Raw genomic sequence first — 22,967 nt, 5'->3', positions numbered from 1 at the left:
AAAAAAAAATGAGTAATCAGCTACACATTTTCTATTTTAAAAAATCAGATGACCAAATACCTCCATGACCTCAATGGAGTTACATCAGGGATGAATTTGGCCCAGGAACTGAAGTTGTAACCATCAGCTCCCGTTTGTGATTATCATTCAATTGGCAGGTAACAAACGCAGACATTGGTCCGGGCAGCATCACAGAAATAAAAACACCAGGATAACACTGATTGATTTTCCTCATGTTATTAAGCAGAGCTCTAGAATGTGGGCCTTGACCCACTGCTCAAGAATAAGCCGTGAAAAGCCAGCAGCATTTAAAAGCATTTTTAAGAGGGAGCATCAGGCTCATCAGCCCAAGGATGTGGCAATTCTCTTGTTCTATATGTTAGGAAACCATCAGGTTACTCCAGGACTTTAGATGACTGTGAACTAGGGGGGTCTAATTACCATCTCAGTCCATGTGTGCGAAGCCCACAAAAACTAATATGAATTACACACAGGCATGGAAAGGGAAGAGAACTCCCAAAATGCTTTAGCATTGTCAGCACTGGGGTTTGTTCAGTTTTCTCTCATGGTCAAACAGGGGAATTTATCGTTGTTATTATTGCTATCTCTAGCCAGGGACCAGGCCCGCATTGTGCTAGCCACTGCACAAACACAGAACTAAAGGATGGTACCTACCCCTGAGAACTTACAGTCTAAATATAAGACAAGAAACAAAAGATTATACAATATAAGCAGATGGGGTAGTACAAGGAAACAAGAAGACAATCTTAGTCAGCATGACAGGCAGTGGTCTTGGCACACCAACAGCCTAACCATGGTCAAGTGTTTTGTAGGGATCACAGCAAAGAAGAGTTTAAAGGAGGGTTTTGAAATAAGAGAATCACTCCTACTCTGGAGTTCCATGCTCAGAGAACTGAGCAGCTGATAAATTACCTTGCCACACCGTTATCCCCTGTCCCTGCCACCCACCCACCCACACAAACCTCCTCAGCTAAGGAGCCCTTGTTTAGATGACTGGACTCTGCAGAGCCCAATCGGTGCTTCTCCTGAAACGTCTTTCGAGGAATGCTAGACACTCACTGGGCCAAGCGTACTGCTTCCTAAACTCAAAATCCCAGAGAGAGAAACTCCAGAATATGAATCAAAATACATAGAAAAGGATTTGAGCAGGGGGCTGGCTACAAATCTCTGTTCTCAGGGGAAGATGTTCTGAATGGCATGCAGTCTACACACAGTTCTGCCTTTTAGAAGATCCATGGAGAAGACGGGCAGTTAAAAAACAAATATTTTTGACTGGAACCTGTAGGGTGAAATCCTAGCTTCCACTGAAGTCAATGGGAGTTTTGTCATTTACTTCATTGGGGCCAAGATTTCATTCCCTAGCACAGGCATGTCCATTTATTTGCCCAACTACTGACCTAAGGGGTCTGAATAGACAAGAGGAAGCAGGATAGTCCTTACACCAATGTCCATGATAGGCTAAGTACCTGGGAAGATGGGTAACATTCTGATTCATTTGGGTACCTATGCGGGGAACGTTGCCTGTGCAAGCCCATGAATTTCCCATCTTCCTCCATCATTAGTTGACCGGCATCAATAGCATCTGTCTCTCAACTTGTAGAGCACCACGTACTTCACTCCGCATTTGCATCATTTCAGCTGCTCCCTGCACACACTTTGAAGTTGGTGCTAGCTCTCTTGAGCTGGTCATTGAGGGTTCCCGGCAAAGCTAATCTTTGTGCACTGCTTTGAAAACGTAAGTGTTAAGTATAAGGTAGTAGTAGCAGCAGCAGCTGCTGCAATAGCTGAAGTAATAGCAGTGGTGGTGGAGGTAGAGAAATGATAGTAATAGTTACCATCGCTATAGCAATAACAGTGATGGTGATAGTAGTCATAGAAGTAGTAGAGGGTAGGTGGTAGCGGCTGGTACTTGTTGTAGTAGCAGCACATACATAGTAGTTGTAGAGGGTGGTAGTATTAGTTACAGTAGTAGCAACACAAAGGTAGCAGTTATGGATGGGGGAATATTAGTAGTAGTACCAGCGTCTAGGTAATAGTTGTAGAAAGGTGGCAATAGTAATTGTAGCAGCACATAGCCAGAAGCAGTAAAAGGATGGTAGTAGTAGTAGTACATACATAGTAGTAGTAGAAAGGTGCTAGTAGCAGCTGTAGCAGCAGCACATAGGTAGTAGTAGTAGTAGTAGTAGTAGAGGGGTGCTGGCAGTTGTAGCAGTGGCAGTCAATAGGTGGTAGTACTAATAGATGGGTGGTAGTATTAATTGTTGTAGTAGCAGCAGAACAAGGTGAAAGTAGCAGTAGTAACAACGAGGTGGTAATAATAGTTCTAATAGTAGCAGCATGGGGCAACAGTAGTCATTGCTGTGGTAAGGGTCGCAGTAATAGTAGGGGGTAGTAATAGCACATGGGGGCAGTAGTAGTAATTGCAGAAGTTGTGGCAGGTAGTGGTAATAATATAGTAACATCAGTGGGTGTGTTAGGAGTAGCTGGAGTGGCAGTAAAGTAATTGGGATGGTAGTAGTAATGGTGGTGGTGGTAACAGCAGTTAAAGTAGTAGCTGCCCAGGGACAGCAGTAGTAATAGTAGAATCTTAGGAGGGATGGTTGTAGTAGGAGCAGCTTGGCAGTAGTAGTAATACTGTAGTAGTAGAGGTGGGGGTGACAGCAGTAGTATTACAATATTAAGAGTAACTGTAACTGTCATAATAAGGTGGTAGTAAAAGCACTAGCAGCTGCAATAGCAGTGAAGGTGGCAATATTGGGATATAGGGAAATGTCACAACTTTGAAGAGCTCTCTCCATCCACACGAACCCAGTCATTGCACAGAGCTTTCAACACAAACCTTTCTGCCATATTAAATACGGCTCTCCTGCCGAACTAACCAGATAGACTCGGTATGTGTGCCATCCAATCAGCAATGCAGGTAAGTGCTTGTTTTAGAGTTAATAATGTGGTATCAAAATTATGTATGTCAGATTATTTCATGCATAATGCAAATGCATGATTTATCCCAGTTTGGAAGTTACTGAAATGCCTAAAGCAGGAGCTCTGTGTAGTGTGAGAGAGAACTCTTCTTTTCAACCCAGAGTTGGAGACTGGCCTGGGATATTTTTATATCAGCTATGGCTGCCCTAGAATTTACTACTCACACGGAGACTCTCTCCGTGTTTCCATTATACGGCTTGACATTCTAGTGAGTGGGAGGGAAGTTGCATTTTTTTATAATCTCTGCCATAAAAATGTGCATTAGCCTGAAATTTGACAAACATTCTAGACAGATTCTGGTGTACGTACATTTTTTAAAATGGTTCAGATACGTTAATCTTACAAAAGGAATGACTAGATGGATGGATCTTAAAATCATGAGCTTACAATGGATGGGCTACTAATCTCATTGAAAAGAAATGTGTGCATGCAACTCCAATTTCACTGAGTTAAGGATAAAGACAGAAGATGGTTATTACCAACTCACCCTGAAAATTACTATGATTTTTTTATATGGATCAACAACTGTTTTCAAAAGCTATCCTGTGCCCAGCCCTGCATAAATGCACATGGACAGGAGAGGTGTAAAAACACAGTTAGGCTGCTAGTGTGCAGAGATCACTGCTTATCATGCTGATCAATATTGTCTCCTTTCCTCATTCATCTATATCCATCTCCTGTCTCTTACTTAGATTGTGAGCCCCTTGGGGCAGGGACTGTCTTCTTGTTCTGTGTTTGTACAGCACCTAGCACAGTGGCTAGTCCATGACAAGGGTTCCTCCATGCCTCTGTAACACAAATAATACATAATAATACCCTGCTCCTCCTGCATCGGGCCCAGGCTTGGCAAACATCCTTGCATTCAGAGAAGGTGAGAACTCCATAGGGGGCCCAGTGCTGCTGTTGCCTTTGCAAAGAAGCTGAGAAAGGGGGAAAGTGGACCCAGCACAGAGCGGATCAGACACTGCAACCTCATGAGGCTGGTACAGCAGGTGTCCTTCCCCAGTGCTCCTGAGGAGCTCCCGGAGGCATTGTGACTGCCAGAGACCATAATGCTTCCAGCGCTCCCACCGGGCCAATGCTGCTCAGCACCACCCTCAATGTGGGGCTGTGGCTATCTGCCACAATCGACCCCTAAATCTCAATCGCTCTGCTAAAGAGACAGACTGATTGACTTCAATCAATCATCCATCAATCATAGTGAGCCATTGAGTTTCATGAGAGCAAATGGTTCTATCTATCTTGATTTTATATAGCACCTATCACCATATTATCTATTAACACACATTTCCAATATTCACTAGAATGGCTCAGAGGAATAGCATGGATACATGGATCTGATCCAGCTCCACGGAAGTCAATGAGAGTCTTTCCATTAACTTCAATGGACGTGAAATAGTCCGTAGAATAATACTAGGTCCCTATTTTTATTTTTTATTATCAGTTGGGTGTCTCATTCTCTATCGCATGTTAATGGTACTTTTGCCTATTTATTTTCAATTGTACCACAAGTCAAGACATTAAATTAAAAGAAAAGTGCATGTTTCTCCCACTGCGTTCTGCTTCTGCATTGCCAGTACAGTATATCCAAACCCTGGTTGATCCAATACACCATACATGTGCTTCAGTACCCAAAGACATATATAAAGTTCAATGGCTGGGATACTCTTTAGGAACCAGTAGTATCAATATTTTTCACCAAAGTATTTAGCACTTTCCAGCTTCAATATTCCTTACAAATAGTAACTATTTCTCCTAATACTCCTGTGAGATACCACTAGATAAAATTTTATTATCACCATTTTACAGATATGGAGGCTGAGGCATAGAAAGAGAAAGACCAAATTTTTCAAACTTGGGTGTCTAGAGTTAGGTTCCTAAATCCATATTTGGGATCCTAAATCAAGATGGCTTGATTTTCACAGGTACTCAGGATAGATAGCTGGATAGATAACTTGCAATATGAAATTCCTAAAAACTTCTCCAAATCAAGCCATTTTTATTTAAGAAACTAACTTTTTAAGCACTCACCTTTGAAAAATTTGCCTAGATGACTTTCTCCAAGGCCACGCAGCAGTTCAGTGGTAGAGATGAGAGAAGAACTCCGGATTTCCTGGTGCCCATTTGTGTATTCATGCCACTAGACCACACCTCTCTCATACAGACTACTTTCAGGATACATCAGAGGTGTGATTACTTTCTATGGGCCAAATCCTGCTCACCCTACTTACATCAGTAGCCCCATTGAAGTGAATGAGACTATTCACATGAGCCAGGCAAGCAAAATTTAGTTCCAGGTGCCCAATCAATTAACAATATTGTCCATAACTCTAAACCAAAAGCAGCAGCCAGTCTCACACATTGCACCAACCAGATACATATTGGCAAATCATCAATCTCTGTCCTTCCAGTCCCTTGGTGGGAAAGTAAACATCTCAGTCCTCGCCCATGCCCTGTTCAAAGAGATGGGATGAAGGTCAACAGATTCTAGCTATTTCAGACCAAAGCAAGAATGAATTCCAAGGTAGAGGGGACACTGGGGGGTAAGGAGGAAAGGTAGATTTGTCTCCCACAGCCTGACCCATACCTAATGAGAGTCTTTCCATTGGCTTCAATGGGCATTGGATCATACCCCCATATACAAGGGAGCGCCAGCTCTAATTCCTATATAGATCACACAATTCTAATTATTGCTGGTCTAGGGAGTCAGCCTTTTGAAACATACCCAGAATCACTCTCAATACTGCTTGAAGAAGAACAATATCAACCTGAGCCTCAGCCCACAAGACTGTTTTTAACATCATTGATTTCAACAAGAGAAGCAAAGCGATCATTCACTCCTACGTTTCAGATGAGTGATTTGAAAAAGTCAAGGGAGCGGTGTAATTGTTGTGGATAAATTTATGCCAGCCTCAGCAAAACTACCAACCAGAATGACTGAGATCACTTTTTAGGAATGGGCTTGAAACCTTCTCTTCTCTCTCTCCTCTCCGCACCAATGGATCGCTGTTGTTAACGAGATTGGAAACAATAGATAGGATTTTCCAAAGCACCTGCATGATTTGGGAGCATAAGTATTGGAACTTTCCCTATGGGCAGGTGGGGAATGGATATTGGACTAGATGATCAGTGGTTTTCAAACTTTTTAGGCTGCGTACCCCTTTCCAAATAATGTAGTCTACCATGTACCCCCATCTGAAATAGACAGAGGTGACAAGTGGGGTCATGTGCTTCTTCTCCCCAACCCCCCACCCCTGATTTCTGCTTCCTTTTAGCAACAGCTTCTAGAGGTTTTCAAACTGTGGGGCATGCCCCTTTAGGGGGGCATGGAGGAAGACTAGGGGGAAGGGCAGCAGCACCAAGCAGTTCTGGCCAGCCCTGTGTGTCTGGGCCTCGAGGAGGGAGTGCTACCTCCACCCCCTGACTCACCTCAGCAGGACACCCAGCCTGTCTGGGGAGGGGAACACATTGGAGTTCAAAAATTCAAACTTTTTGAGCTGAGCCCCCGCTTTGAGTTCCAATTTTTGTTTCATCCCCCACCCCAGACAGGCTGAGGTGAGTCAGGGGGTGAAGGTGGCATGGGGCTGGCCTGAGCCCTTGGTGATGTCACCCCTTCCCCCCAACATTCCTCCATGCCCTCCTAAGGGCGTGCACCCCCACAGTTTCAAAACCTCTAAATAAAACGTGTTGTCTGCCATCACAGGATTGTTATTGGGTACCCCCTGAGGAGAGCTCACATACCCCTAGGGGTATGTGTACCCAGTTTGAAAAACACTAGACTAGATGGACCTCGGGCCTGATCCAGTTTAGCAATTCCTATGTTCCTGTTTAGGACTTTGGATATTGTTGCAGAGATTGAGGGAAAGATTCACATTGGATTTAGATCAATACAGCACCTAGCACAGTGGGGCCTAAATCTCGGAGTGGCACATCTGGGTGCTGCTGGATAGTAAGTATTTGTTATTATGAATGCAGTTTAAGTGCTTGTTCATCCCTGGGAGTTTTGCCACTTCTTTCAGTGGGATCCAGTTCTGATTCTTTCTAAGCACCGTTCTAGGTTCATCAAGAAGCTGAACTCATATGTCCAAGTAAAACCCCTTGCTGTTTAAAACAGCAAATAGTCCTGTGTAAACTGGCCAACATGCTATGCTGCGGCTGGAAAGCCACCCAGGGCAACATGCCTCCTTCCTGAAACGTGCAGCATGCTAAACCAGCGACAAAAATAACAATGGCGTCAAACGCTTATGGTGCTGAGGATCTTGTTTCTGCTTTGGAACAGCTGGAAAAGGAGCGCACACGCTAAAGAGTACTAACAAACCGCATTATAGACTCCAGATTCCATTCCGATTAGAATCTAGAGCTAGCAGTGGGATCCAGTGCCAATTGCCGGTTGTCCAGGATCCAGGGTGCTGTCAATAAGAGAGACAGCAAGGGGCTGAGCGCTTTGGGTAACTGTCAAAACAAGTTAGCTAGTTCTCTAAAGAGCTTTGCCTTTCGCTGCTTCAATGTGGACCTTACTGTCAGTGCGTGGACATCTTATTTACAGAGCGGTCATATAAGCAATAATAATAATACAGACAGGTTGCTGGAGTATTAATTGCCTAAGATGTGAAATCATACTGTCCTTTGAAGGCTAAGCTGCTTTCTGTGAATTCCAAGGGGGGTGGGGGTGCAAATTTATCATATAGGCAAAATAATAATACATCTATTTTACCCTAAGGGATGTTCACTCTGACCCCCAAGGATACGATCCAGCACTACAGCCCCCCCCCCAAAAAAAGGGGCTGCAGAATTAGACCCCACAAGTATCCACAGGAAGAGAGATTGAGCGCAGCTGTCATTTGAACTTGCAGCGTGCCTGAAATTTACCAACCAGTTGCTAAACTTCCTCTCCTCTTCCATACTGGCTGGTTGCTCGAATCCGTTTGAAACAGAGCGCATCGAGGCGGCTGTCATTAGAGAAAGCAACATCTTGGAGGTGATATGGAGGGGATGTGCCATTTTAGTTTGTATCCAGTTCAAAGGCTGCTCAGCGTGTGTTGCATACATATACTGTATATATATACGCAGTACAGATACTGCGAATATATATATATATGAACTATAAGAAGTACAGTCATTGTAGCAAACTCCTGTGAGGAGGTAGTGAAGTAGGCAGTTTAGATCAGCTTGTGAAAACCCTGACGTTAATCTCCCTTATAGAAACTCACCAGGCGATCCTCCATCTAGTCCCCAAACTCCCCTTCAACTCAACAAGAATCTGGAATGCAGGATCGGGTCCTGTATTAAGCAGATTCATGTCTCCCTGCACAAGACCAAACGTTGCGCTGGGTCAGTTTCCCCCATTTCTTGTTCCAGATACGTTTTAAATGGAACTAATCCTGTCTGTCAGTAAATGCCTTCTTCATTTTTTAACAAGACATCAGTATATTGCTCTTTGGCTGCAAACCTATCATTGATTAAAGCACAATAAACAGATGATATATTTAGGTCCCCCAGGATAAAAAAAAAAGAGGTTGCAATTGTACATTTCTGTGATCAAATCACTTCAAATTAGAGTCTGTTCTAGCAACAGGAAACAAACGGATTTCTAACCAAATGAGCTACAGATTTACCCAGGCACAATTAAAATGAAATAAACCATACCAAGAACAAGCAAGCAGGAACATAGATAGATCTGGATACATTTAGATTATCTGTCTAGATCTGTCCATAACTAATATCCACATCTGCATTTATCTATAGCTAAATATATCTAGATTTTTAGATTAAAGTTATGAAGGGCTCTGAACAATCTAAACTGTGGGGGGGGGGGGGGGGTTCTGCAAAAAAATCTATTCCTGAAAGGCAACACTAAATGCATTGCAGAGTGGGTGTTGTTTATTATACACCTAAACACTTGTTTTAGGAAGGGGTTACCCCGCACGCCTTTACTTCCTACTTCGTAATTTGGAGAAGATTTCCCAAAACACACGAGGAAAGTAGGAGTCCTTTTTATGTATAAGCCCTTTCCGGACAATTTCATTTCCAGGATCTCCCGCACCCGCAATGCTTGCGTTGCAAACGGTGGGCCTGATTCTGCCCCACCCCCCTACAGCTCCCCGTCCCCCTTGATGTCGAAGACACCCTGCCCTGCTGAGATTATTCCCCTGCCACGCAAGAGGGGCTATGCTTTTGAAGCAACAACAGGTGAATCCTGGTTTTGGACAAAGGTATAAACGTCTCATTTGGTGGCAAAGGGTAGTCCCGGAGCGGCGCCAGTCGAATTCTGCACCGGAGCGAGTTTCCGTGGGTCAATGTTCTCTAATTACGGGAACAATCGCGTAGCAAAATATTTCCTTTCTATCTCCTATCAACTCACCAAACGGCGACGTTACCAGAATACCTTTGGGTATGTGTGCAACTGCACAGGCTGCGTGGTGCTTTTCCTTTCAGCCAGCTAAAAGCTGTTCTCTTAATGAATTACTAATGAGTTAAAATTGGACAGCAGGCTTAATTAAAGCGTAGAGGCAATGTGTTTACCACATTGTAATTGAACTCATTAGGGCTATGGCTTTTTGTTTTTTAAGCAGCCGCCTTCTTCTGCGCGTCAAATAATCTGTGGGAGCTGTTTATTAGGAAAGGGAAAAGATATTGTAAATCAATTCTTCGGATGAAAAACGCGACTTTGGGGGGAAATAAAGCGCTTAATGATTGCTCGGCTCTTTCCTAGGCGGGGAGCTGGGATGAACGCCGCTCCGCATTGCAAGCCGTGCTTGATAGACGCGCAGGAGGCTGGAAAGTTGGGGCGGGGGACTTTTGAGTTGTTCTCGCCACGAGAAATGTGATGGGAGAGACGTATTCCTAGCGAGGAGTTGAGGTGGTGGCTCCAAGACCACTGCAGTTTGGGCAACCCGGTCCCTGGGCTCTTCCGAGAGTTATTCGTGGGGGTCGATGGGGGTCCTCGTTTGAAGGAAAAATAAGCCTAGTTCAAGTCTAGCCCCACAGAGGGATCGTTTGTAGGGCGAGTGTTGCCACGGGGTCTGCCGAGACTCCCAGCCCAGCCCCCCTTAGGATTGCTAACGTGGTGGGGAATCTGTGCGTTTAACTTCTTTATTCACTCAAACTAGGGAGAGGGGAGGGGGCTGGTCGGGAAATTGGGAAGAGGACGGGACTAGGGTGTGGGGAGGCGGAGGGGTTTTGGGGGCAGGGCGAGGATAGGGATACGGGGGGGGCAGTGAAAGCTGGGAGAGGGGGTTGGAGGAGAAGGAGGATGAGTTAGGGGGCTTGGCGGGGGGAGATGAGGTCGGGCAGGCCTGGGGAAGGGGAGCTTGGCCCTCCTCCCTTACTGTGTCTAGGAGCTTTGAACTCGCCCGTGCGCGGGCAGCCGGCTTGGGACACTCGCCCTTGGGGTTGCCTTTCCCAGCCTGCCCCGTCAATCAGCGGAGTCGCTGCCTTCACTAGCTGCAGAGGCGACGGCGGAGCCCAGCCCCGGAGAGCGGAGCGGCCGGTCCCAGAGGGACCCCCCGAGCAGCTCCTGTGTGGGGCCGGGGGGGGGCGGCACTGGCTGGGGAGAGGGCGATTTGCCTGCGGCTTGCAATGCGCTGCCTGGCTGTTAGAAGGCGTCCGAGATCCCCAGCCGCAGGAGGGGGAGAGAGGCAAAGGAAACGCGCTCCTAAAAACTTCCCGGCGCTGTGAAGAGCAGAGCGGCCAGGGGGATGAGCCGGGGGGACTCGGGTCCGACCTGGCCCCTGTTCCTGCGCCAGCGCTGATGCCTAGTGGTATTGTCCCTGCCAGGCGCTTGTCACAGCCGCTGGAGCGACGTTCCCGGGCAGCGGAGTCTAACAGGTAAGCAGCCGCCCTCTGCCTCCCCTCCCCTCCCTGGCTGGAGAGGCGGCTGATTTGAAACCGGCTCCCTTAAAACGCCTCATTGGCACCAGCCACGAAACCTCTCCCTCTCTTGAAAGGCGACGCTCTAACTGATGAGTCGGTTATGATCATAATTATTTGATTTTAGTGCGGGTTTTTTTTTAAAGGCACAAATAATGACCCCCGCAGACTGGCGAGAGGGTGTGTCATTGGTTGCTCAAGCCTCCATGGCGGAGAGTGGGTCTATTTGATTAAGGCGATTAATCTTTGATTACAGGGCTCTGGTGTCCCCTGCAACAAAAACCAAACGCCTTTGCAAGGGCTTTTCCGAAAGCTCCCGTGAGAAATGCCGCGCTCAGCCTGGGTGCAGTCAGGGAATCTTCAACTAGTGTCTGCCTGGCTCTCTCCTGGCAAGTTTGGGGCGGTGCAGAGAGAGGAGAGATCAGGACGTGCGTTTGTTACTTACAGGTGCATTTAAACGCTTCATTTCTCTCTTCTTGGGTTTTTTTTTCTCGTGACTAATTAACACTGGTCATAAATAACTGATGCCAAGCGCAAGGGGAGAGAGAGGCTTCTGCTGGCTGTAAGCGGGGCCAAAGCGTGGGGTCTGCGGAAGGGAACCACCTCGCTTGGCTGCTGAGAGAGGTTTTACGGACAGGAAAAGACTGGGCTCATTCCAGGAGGATAATTAGGGGCAGGGAGTTTCGCTCGCCATTCCCTCTGAAGCAGCGCTGGGGTCTACATCTTGTGTGTGCGGAGCTACTCGCATTGCAGCGACAGGGTAAGGAGCTGTCCTTTCAGCACCCACAGCCGTCCCTTTGCTCCACAGCCAACTTTCCCCATTGCTCTTAGGGGTAGCACCCTGTCCTTAGCCTATCCCAGGTACTTCTTACAACTTGAAATTATCCGCCTCGGGTGGGTTCTCTCGGTATGTTAATCAGATGAGACTACGTCGTTATCTCCCCCCGCTCCCCCCAGCCCCTTTTGGGTCTTAACATTTGAAAGCATAAGGCCGGCTGAAAACGGAGCCCAACTGGATCCAAACCAGACCTGCTGCGTTGTTGTGGGTTGTAAAGTAGTTCTGCCCATTCCATTTCATCCCAGTACATTTCGCATGTAAATTCATTCCCAGACTCTCTCACTCGAACGGCTGACTTGCAGACCTTGGACCTTTTTCTTTAAAATAAAAAGTAACCTTCCTCTTTGATAGGCAATTTGAATCTGTATTTAAATGGAGAAAGGCCTGAAAAAAATCAGTGTGTGTGGAGGAGAAGAGGCAGAAGGCAGTCAGTCACAAGCCTGTGTATGTGTGAGAGTTTGGAAGGGAGCAATATTTTTTGATGTGTGAATCTACACTTGGGAACAAAAGTGAAGCATGTTGTATGGAGCAAATTTTACTTTGTGTTTGTAAAATGACTTTGAGGTCTAAGAAATAACCCGTTGATATAAAAACAAAGAATAAAAAACACTCATGTTGCCACAAACCCTCGTAATATGGTTGTAGCATTGCCTTTAGGAATGACATCTCTATACTAGTATAGCATAATATCTTCATTAAGCGAGCTGCATGCTTGTTGCACAGATATCACTGTGGCTTCTAATCAACTCCTTCCAAAACATGGGCAGTCCAGTTGTGATCTATAATCCATTATATTACAAAATCTTTGGGGAAAATGTCCCTATAGTATAATAGGGTCCCTGACAAATTAACTTTTAACATAATCATGACAGTGAGGGGAAAATATGGTAATGGATATTCCGTGGGTAATGGAACAGTAAAGAACTTACATTTGGTGGATGAGAGTCAAATTGTGACTTACCAGACCCATAAGTGGGTAACATGAACTATCAAATTATGGAGGAGCGTAAAAGCTAAACAAACATGGTACCCATAGGTTGTTTATTCCTCGTAAAATACAACTCCACAAAGCAGGAAGTTACTGCAAACATTTATCAATAATGAATGAATCTCCTGTAATAAAATACTTACATAATTAGCTACAGCCAAGTATGTGCATTATGCTAACCCTTTTGCAACTCTGTGGAAAATCTGAGCTGACAAATCCTTTAAAATATCCCTTTAAATACCAAAACAAGAGCAACACATTCGCCCAGCGCTCCGCCTTCTATTATGCTATGATTTTCCATTTCTGAAACAGAAAACGTAAGTACTCCTGAAATATAACAGAAAACTCTCTTTGGTGAATTCAGAAGAGTCATTAACATTCAGCTTTAAGTGAATGTTAACAGTAAATAAAGAAATCTCTTGATTGTAATAGTTGTAACAAAGCAATAATAAACCAGTGGGTGGTCATCAGTAATGATAAATGTATCATTATTACTGTGTGTCTGGGAACTGGGTTTGGAAAGTACTTCAGACTTTTTAGTAGCAGGCTTGGTGGCAATTCGTTTCTTAGCCTGGAAAAAAAACCATATAATTTTATACACAATTTAGGTGAAAATAAATTTAAATCTGTATATTACATTTTTAATTTCAAGATAGTAATTAAAGTTGGTTCATTATATCTCCTCTGAAACTCTCAGTGCTCTTCTTAATTGCCTGTTTGTACAATTTGCTTCTAAGACACCCAAGGTTACTTGGTTCTAAAAGATGCAAAATTTAATTATTTACCAGCATTGAGTTTTCAGATGATCACACCATGTTTTCTTCAAAAGTTTGGTCTTGCTTTTCCTCCAACCCCAGTTGGTTAAGGCCTCATTTTCAATTGTATCAGTTTGTTTCTCTTTTAAATAACTTGAAACAAACATGTTTCTGGTTTCAGATTTTCAAAGAATGGTTTAATTTATACATTTTTAAAAATCAATAGCCGAGGTTTATTTTCTGGAGGTCAATTCACCAATGTCTAAATCTGCAGTTGCTTCCCCCTCCCCTACTATATTAACTTGTATAGGCAGGACAAAGCTATAGAAATAAGGACAGTTGAGTTTTTAAGGTATAATGGTCCCAAAAAGCGTAAGAAGAGATACCTAGAAAGAATCTATTCCTAGGGTGTAACTTCTCGTACTAAGCATTAAGATAACAGATTGCACCTTTAATACAATTTCAACACAGCAGGTTTAATGTTGATTGCTATGATACCACTTTAATATGCCTACAGTGGAACTATTCGGATATGCTTACAAAGGTTTGCAAATATCTTGAATAATGACCATCTCTGCCTTCGATGACTTGAATCATATTTAACTGTGAAGTTAAAAGAGCTGCCTCAAACAAAAGATACCGTTTAAATTAATTCCCTCTCCCATACGTGCAGTCAGCAGTTGCTGGGGTCTTCCTCCTCCTGAAGACCTATCAACATCCACAGAAATATCAGTTCCCTAAACTCTCCCACTGCCTTTAAAGTGTCAGTAGAAAGAGACCGTGTTGTGCCTCTTTCCCCGTGATTCTGATTATAGCTGCATCTTTTAGACGCGTCTTTTGCCAGTGAAAACTCCACCTAGATCTCTGCCCTTTTGTTGTGTCTAGCTAGGAGGTTATTCAGGAGCAGAGACAAAAGCCTGAAGTGATGTGATCTAAATGAGCTCCGGGGTTTTCCAGATGGGACCATCTCAATTCCAAATGCCCCCTTTGCTTTCCGATTGAAATAACAACAATATGGTTTTTTTTAAAATTCAACTATTAAAGAGGGCTTCCGTGTAAACAAAAAGTCCCAACATAACATCATTATCAGTCATTTTAAAAATCATCCTTCAGTACATGAATCTATTTCAAATTGAAATTACACCTTGTGTGCCTATTACTTATAGCTGCAAGTTTCATTGGGATGGGGGTGGGGCGCGCATAATGAATGTGCACAAGGGTTGGTTTTCTTTGTGGCTTTTAAATGCAGCAAGGTAACCTTGTTCCTCGTGCCATGTCTGGTAGAATTAACGCTGCTGGAGTAAATAAAAGCTGTAAGGGAGGGTTGATGTGGAGTAAACATGAAGGGTTGAGCTGGATCAATGGTACTTTCCCCTTTCTCTACAGTTGCTTTCAAATCAGCCATTCCTCAAGGAACAGGAATCACTTCTATTTGAATCAGGAGCGATCGCTATATACAGATTATTACGCAGAAAAGGGGAAGGGGGGGGGAGGCGCAGCCCAAGCGAGAGAGTGACTTTCTCTGTCCACATCTGAAGTTTGCCCACGGTTCCTTTCAAGTCCTTCTTCAGAGGTGACCCCTGGTCCTTCGTTATAAAATAAGCCATTTAAGGTGGCAATTGACGGTGAATGACTCCAGATTTGCTCTGTTACACCGGGGTAAATCCAGACACCCCGAGGTTACTCCGGATTTGCACCGGTATAAGTGAGACCAGAAGGTAGAGCTCCTTGGTCAGAGAGCGGATCTCTTTACCTACAGTCTGCTTGGCGGCATAATTAAATGATAGAGACGCTCCCCATAGAAAGCGAATCTGTTAGCCAGTGCAAAGCCCACTCTGTAGCTCTTCCAGCGCGTCTGAGCGAGGCCTGTCTGGATAGTGATTAGTTCTTTTCAGTGCAAATCCACAACAGCCACGTTGCGTTGCGTACTGCACGAATCACCATCGGTTCTTTTCACAAGAAGGTTTTCCACAAACAAATCTGGATTGTGGCTAAAAGGCTCCGCGCGGTTAATAGGACGCCTCGCCATGCTTCTTAAATAGGCATTATTGGGCAATTCTCCTCTCACGTATGCCAGTTTTACCCTGGCGTTATTCCGCTGATTTAAGAGCAGTTACTTCTAATGTGTACACTGGTGTAAATTACGAAGTGAATCCGCAGCTCCATGCTTAAATAGGGAAAACTTCAATGGATTTCCGAACCAGTTGCTCCTGCATTAGCATTACCCGATGGAGCCCTAAAGTGTTACCCAAGGGCTCCAGAGAAGCTATTACAATCTACCGAGCAAAACAAAAACACGTTTAAAAATCTTCTTTAAAAATATAAGACGCTAAATATAAAAGGCTGGCTAAGGCTCTTTCGGAATTAGACTCTTTTCAATATGTATTTCCTGTTGTATTATTTAGCTCATGGGGGAGCTTTGTTGGTTAAAGGTATTGCCAATCTGAAAAGCTGTCCAAATGTGTTCATACACATGCACTGGTGGTATCCTGATAACATGTGAATTTACATGCATTTCTATAGGAGTATTTCCCTCCTTTCTGTGCTGCTGCAGAATAGCATCCAGGCACAAAATAAAGTGAAACGTCTTTAAGTAATGATCTAACTTGGAACCAACAAGACCAAAGGAACACAAAAAGTTGAAGCAGAGACTCTAGCCATCGGGAGTCTAAACTGTGGCCGATCTGACAAATTATGTAGGAGATTTTCCTCTTGATTGTTGGGATTTACAGGCCTAACACCCATTAGCCTTAATGGGAATTGGGGCTTTGTATCCCCAGGCATTGAAATGAATGTGTATTTATTCAGTATGTGCTGCAAACCCTAGGCACGAGATAGGATGAGCACAAGTTTATCTCCATCTCTGCATTTCCTTACAATTAGATCTCCTTCGAGTATCTGAAAGACAGAGGTTTCTTCTGAAGTTATTTTAGGTAAACTATTTTAATTTACTGTCAAACCCTGTTCACAAACAGGCTCCAACACACTTGAGGAAATATATGCAGTTTTGACTATGAATGTACTGTTAGAATATCAATCTAAATAACTCAATTTTCAGATATAGACAAGCCAGTCTAAGAAATCACCAAAAATAATACTAAAATCCAAAACGATTTGGCTCTCCTGAGGATGAAAGGCCTTAAACTGGATCTCATATTTTTGTGATTCTTCTTACTTTTGTTCAAAGAGGTGTTGTTCTTAAATATTTTACCTGATATGTGCATTTTAGATATATAATCTATGTAATAAACACTTATATATATATATATATATATACACACACACACACACACACAGAGCGAGCGAACAAATATGTAATACAGACACATACATACCTGTATTTATATATAACGCTCCTTTCCTATCTGTACCATATACGAATCAAATACCAATTTAGTGAAGACAGGAGAGGAAATTTCTCCGTGGCGTGGTAATAGATCATACAATGTGTGACACTGGTTTAACCAATAAAACAATTTGAATCAATTAGCTCGCGGAGGAGAGTTTTGAAGTGTAAAATTCATGTCAGTCTGGCTAGGAAGCATTGATTAAAATGTCACCAATCTGAGGCTTACAGCTATTGCTCACATGAAAGCAGCAGGCTCCGATATGGAAGAGAATCAGAAAAGGGGGGGGGGGCGGGGAGGTCCCTGTGTGACAATTGCAGTGTATGGGCTAGCAGGATTTAATAAAAGGTGACAGAAGTAGTAATAAAGACAGGCTTTTGCATTTCAAAGTTTTAGCGAGGATCAGGCGTTGTAAGGGCTCTGCAAGTTAGCTGTCTAGGTAAAGATTAAAAAGAGTTTTCAATATTTCTGGAATATCTGTTGGTAAATGATGCTACGAGTCGAAAAGGAAAACTGCAGCTCGCTTTAGCATGCACTGGATCCTTTATAAAACGCATTTTCGGGATTAACAACCACGCGGAAAGGTTCCCATGTTTCCCCCTGATCTTTTAAAAAAAAATCTTTAAAAAATAATCTAAGGAATATTTAGAAATACCCAATCCCTTGGCCCTAGATCCATCCTGCTGTTTAAACGGATCTGAGCTGGATCTGTTTGCCAGATGCTATTCGATTTTGCCTTGAAGTCTGCAGGTTTTCACTACTAGCAAGGACCTGACAAACTTTAGAATGGGAAAGCCCCCTCTCCTCTCCGGTTGCTATTATCAATACAAAGTTGAAACCTGGTCAGTCCAAACACAGATCTTGTCAAATCTAAGGTGTGTGTGTGGGGGAGGGGGCATCAGGTGTTTGCTCTAATGTTTCCTCTTTGAAGAAGTGTTGAAGACCTGCTACATATGAACGATTGTTCATACAACGCAAGGATACCTCTGCTGATCTTTCATAGCATACAGCTTTTCATGCTCACATCTGCATTTATCAAGGAGATCAAAACATTCGCTAAGCTATAGCCAGGCATTCTTGGAAAGCTACAGGAAGGAAAGGGGGAGAAATATTTCGAAAGCTTGAGAAGTTCCTTAAAGTCAAAAGAAAGGGAGGGGGTGTGTGTGTGTCAAGATTAGGCGTGGAAATTACTTATAATTGGATGAGGAGGAATAAATCGTGGGTAGTTAGATCGAATATTTTCCCTGCGATATGCCGAAAATAATGCCAGCGTCTTTATTTTTGTCAGGAAGTTCAAAGCGTTGATTATCTGCTTGACAAATACAAGTGCAAACTTTACTATCTTGTTTAAGACCTACTTCATATTCGTTTCTTCATTTCTTTTGCCAATTTTGTGCAAAAAAAAATACGTCTCCTTTGGACATTTTCACGACAAGCCTTCGTGAAGTCGGGTTTCAATATGTCTGTGCTGCTTGCATTAGATTGTTTAGTTTGCTTGGGGCGCCACATTTTTATTACTGTCCATTGCGTTTGTTCTTTAGTTCTTGCGCCTGAGCCTGTCGGAGTCGGCTGTTAGAAAAGTTACATTGCACCTATGTCATGCAATCCTCATTCTTCGAACCAAAATGTTTCCAAAACTGTAGCTTTTATCCTCCAATTGACTCCCCTCCGCCCCCAATTTCTTGGCAGGGCTAAGGCTTAAAACACTCAAAAACATTTAAACAGTTGTAGTTACAAGTTAAATGTCATTTAAACTTTCAACGCTCTTCCCTCTCTGGTAAAACGTGTGTAATACTTCCCCCTAACTTCTGGCCAGTTAAGGGGCAAATATATTGACAACAGATTAATATCCTGCGCTCTTTATTCAAATCTCTCTTTAGGCAAATCTGCCATTGAGCTTGTTTGTACACTGCCAAGTACCACTGGGCCCTAATCGCTTGTTGGGGTCCCGAGGCGCTGGGCCATAGGAAGGGTACATACACAAAATTACGTTCCAATGTTTTGCCACGATATAAATAGTCGTCGATTTGCTATTTAAAGAATCGCGCAAAAGGGATTATTTATTCTTGTTATGGTCATTTAAAATGTGGATTCTTTCCCATCGAAATTCCCTTTTCAAGACAACCCGCGACATCTCCAGCTCAGACAGGTCACCTCGCTACCCGTTTGGACAATGCGACTGTTTTAAACACAAGGCAATCCACAGACTTATTTTATACTCAAGCAACATTAGGAGGGAGTAGTCTGCATGGCGTAGGCTTTTTGCAGGTTTTCTTCGAAGTACGTTTGAGAAGGGGGTTAGAGGGGAATTATCCACAGGGCTCGGTGCTGCTATTCAGGCAAAAAGGGAGTAAGGGTCTCGGGATCTGATGTAATTTTAAAAACGTCTCCATACTGGGTGGGGGTGGGGGGAGGCGTCTCCCCCCACCATCTCCACCTGTTGGGGAAGCAGCGGGAGGTGGGCTGTAAGAGCTGCTGCGGTGTCTAATCAGAAGGGATTGCACGGTGAGGCTATTACATTACCGGGTGACAACAGACCCTCTTTGGCCATGAATCCTGGGAGAAGAAATGCCTCGTTCTGCCAGGGTTGGGGCCCTGGCAGGTCGCCACGCGTGGCTGCACCGGGGCGCCTCTGAGCCCCCAATTTAAACCCCCATTAAAGGCGCCGGCGAGGTCAGGGCGCTGCCGGTCGTTCTCCGCCTGCCGAGAGGGCTCCCGGTGCAGCCTGCCAGCCCCTGGATGCGGAGTGCCTGGGAGCCGGTGACGTCAGCGTGCCCACTGGGTGTCGTCCTTTCGGTCCGCCTGGAGTTCGGAGACAGAGGGGGAGGCGCTCCAGCGAGCGCTCCACCTGGGGCTGGGCGCCGACCCGTTCGCACGCGTAGAGCAGGGGCTGAGGGGGACTGATCCGGCTCGCCATCTGCAACCGTCCTTCTCCGCTATCATTAACGCAGAGGACAGCCCTGCCTAGGCGCGGAGGAAACCTTGCGAGACTCTTTGCCTGCTTGATTTGAGGACATGCTCTGATGTCTCTTCCCTCTTCTCCCCCCCCCCCTTTCCTCCTTTTTGAGTCCCCCCCTGGAAGCCGGTCAGGAGGACACATATGTAAAGAACACCGTGCTTGAGGAGGTAAATATTTCATCCTCGCTGCCTGTTCGGGTCAATGTTAGCTCTGGTCAGATTTTCTGCATAAAGTTCAGTGTGTGTGTGTATGGGTGTAGAGGGGAGGGACAGGCAGGTTATACATTAAATTAATTGGGGAAAGGGAGGGTGCTAGGGACCTTTTATAGGATGTTTGCTTGAGCAACACTTTTACTTTCTTCCAATTGCCTTTTTAAATCTTATTGACATCTTTCACCAGTATTGATATATGGCTTCCCCCCACTCCCTCTGTGGCAGGGGAGGAGAGAAGGGGGAAGATTGGGGAAATGATTTCGAAATCATTTCCACTGGTTTAAACAACGCCTGGTCCACAAAACCCTTGAAAAATCATACTAGGAAAGTCTAGCTGGACTTAATCTCATTCAGGTCCGTGTCTATGGCTGTGTAAAAGTCAGCATAGTAGCTGAGAGGATAAGAATCTTAGCTGGTCAATGAGGGAGCTATTTGAAGAGTTTGTGTAGGGAAACGAGGTATAACTGTTGTCTCACATTGCCTATTAAGTATTAGAGGGGTAGCCGTGTTAGTCTGGATCTGTAAAAGGTGCCAAGAGTCCTGTGGCACCTTATAGACTAACAGAGTATTGGAGCATGAGCTTTCGTGGGTGCATCCGACGGAGTGGGTATTCACCCTCGAAAGCTCATGCTCCAATACGTCTGTTAGTCTATAAGGTGCCACAGAATTCTTTGCTGCTATTGCCTATTAAGTAACTATCTCTCCGCCGGAGATATTGTATGTGATCCATTCCAGGTGACAAACTCGGTTCCTGTCTTGTTTGAACGTGTCTAGGTTTGTTCAGCTGTCCTGAAGGCCACCCGTCTAATGAAAGCTGAGAATCAGAGAAAGCAATATTGTGAAATAGTAACAATGTCATATGAAACAAAGGCAGAATTAGAATTGTATTATGATCTTTCAAATCAGAGATAAATATGACCTGCAACTTATTAAATATAAACGATAAGGTTGAGATGGTCGGAGAAGGACAATTTTAAGCAACTGATGTAGCCTTTGATTATCTCAGTTATTACCCAGTGCTTTCTTGGGAGAGAGGATGGTGTGTATTTTTTTAAAAAGAGGTTTAAAAAAACCCCCAGTTTTGCCCATAGGCGTTTCTGTTGTTTGGTTTGATACAATTCATTCTAAAGCCTTATTTTAACTATTATTTGCTTTGAAAATATTCTTAACTGATGCAATTAAAGAATTGACTATTCTCCTAACCTGAGATGATATTGGAATGTATGCGTTTGAAAAGATGGCATTATCAACCTTTTGAAGATAGAGGAAACGTCCCGATAGCATCCAGAGAAAGCGGAAGTAATCAATTCAATATTTTCTGCTGATGGTGGGTGGTAATTGGGTAGCTTCCTTGAAACCTTGTCGAATTCTTAAACCACTTCTCAGTAACATTCTTTACACACCCATTGCTTTTCTAATGTCAACACAGTAATAGGTAAACATTTGAAAATGGTTTCAAATCATAAACACCTTCTTCTATTTAGGAGTATTTGGGTCTCAGGAATGACGATCCAGATTCATCCTGTTGATCAAACAGTAGATAATATAGTTTTAACATTTGATGCGCCAAAATTAACTACAATATTTCCGTTTTGTTTTAGAAGCTTTCCAATTTTTTCTTTTTAGCGACTGAAGATTTTACTCTGCAAAAATGCCACCACTCACTGGAATACGTTGGTGATGTGGATTTCGTTTCATGTTAGAAAATTATTTAAACTTTCGATTCAAAATTGTGAATTAAACCTGGTACTAAGGACAATCGAGTCATATTAAATACTTTTGGGGATAAATACATTTTAAGATTCTTTGCCATTCAGAACTCCCACTGAAGTCAATAGATGTGCTGGGTACGGTAGGAATGCAGAAAACAATCATAGCATATGAAATGACTTTTTTAGATGTGGTGTTTTAGCCCTGTTGGTCCCAGGACATGAGACAAGGTGAGTGAGGTAATATCTTTCCCAAAAGTTGGTCTAATAAAAGATATTTCCTACCTTGTCTCTCCCATTTTTAGATGTCTCGTTTGTACTTTTACAGCGCTTGTTAGACTGGAATAAGTGTATAAGCGCTTGTCAGGTCTGATAACCTATCCGCGTCCACGTTTTTGAACAAAAGGTTTAACTTTCCTCAGTCCGATTCACTTGTAAATAGACCAAAGTCTGTCCCAGACCCTGGCAGAAGAAACTCAAGTGTGAGACTTCGGTTGGGTTGCGGGTTGGCCCGCGATGGCGGGTATATAATACAGTAGGACAAATGTTCTGGGGACTGCCTCTGAAAGGAGTGATTTTTGCCTTTCCTCGCTCCATTGTCCCATCCCCAGCAGACCCATGTTCTTTTCTCTTCCAGTGGGCCACAGAAGACTCCCGAGGCTGAGCGCTGAAGAGATGGCGACAAGCCCCCGGCCAGGACCTACGGACATCCTGCTCTCCTCCCCCTCCAACACCTACCAGCCGGACTCCATGAGCCAGCAAAGAGCCAGCCACGCCAGCATGAAACCTAACCAAGTGGGCCAGGTGATTTTGTACGGGATCCCCATCGTGTCTTTGGTGATCGACGGCCAGGAGCGGCTGTGCCTGGCGCAGATCTCCAACACCCTGCTGAAGAACTTCAGCTACAACGAGATCCACAACAGGAGGGTGGCGCTGGGCATCACCTGCGTGCAGTGCACCCCGGTGCAGCTGGAGATCCTGCGGCGGGCCGGGGCCATGCCCATCTCTTCCCGCCGCTGCGGCATGATCACCAAGCGGGAGGCGGAGCGGCTCTGCAAGTCCTTCCTGGGGGAGAACCGGCCCCCTAAGCTGCCGGACAACTTCGCCTTCGACGTGTCCCACGAGTGCGCCTGGGGCTGCCGGGGCAGCTTCATCCCGGCCCGCTACAACAGCTCCCGGGCCAAGTGCATCAAGTGCAGCTACTGCAGCATGTACTTCTCGCCCAACAAGTTCATCTTCCACTCCCACCGCACGCCGGAGGCCAAGTACACGCAGCCCGACGCCGCC

The 22,967-nt window shown here is 44.5% G+C and overlaps 1 protein-coding gene across 1 annotated transcript in view; it reads left to right on the top strand.

Moving 5' to 3' along the window:
* The first annotated feature begins 22,355 nt into the window (after positions 1-22,355).
* SKOR2 (SKI family transcriptional corepressor 2) overlaps positions 22,356-22,967 on the top strand; it is a 35,510-nt gene continuing 34,898 nt past the window's right edge. Inside the window, exon 1 of the mRNA XM_024210242.2 lies at positions 22,356-22,967. This exon is cut by the window's right edge and continues 1,473 nt beyond it. Within this exon, the coding sequence (XP_024066010.2) occupies positions 22,356-22,967 (612 nt within the window).

This window comes from Terrapene carolina, unplaced genomic scaffold, assembly GCF_002925995.2.
Source record: "Terrapene carolina triunguis isolate 2854851 unplaced genomic scaffold, T_m_triunguis-2.0 Scaffold69, whole genome shotgun sequence".
In the NCBI taxonomy this organism is placed as follows: Eukaryota; Metazoa; Chordata; order Testudines; family Emydidae; genus Terrapene; species Terrapene triunguis.
The sequence above is the reverse complement of the archived record's forward strand: the minus strand, read 5'-3'. Positions and strand labels throughout refer to the sequence as shown.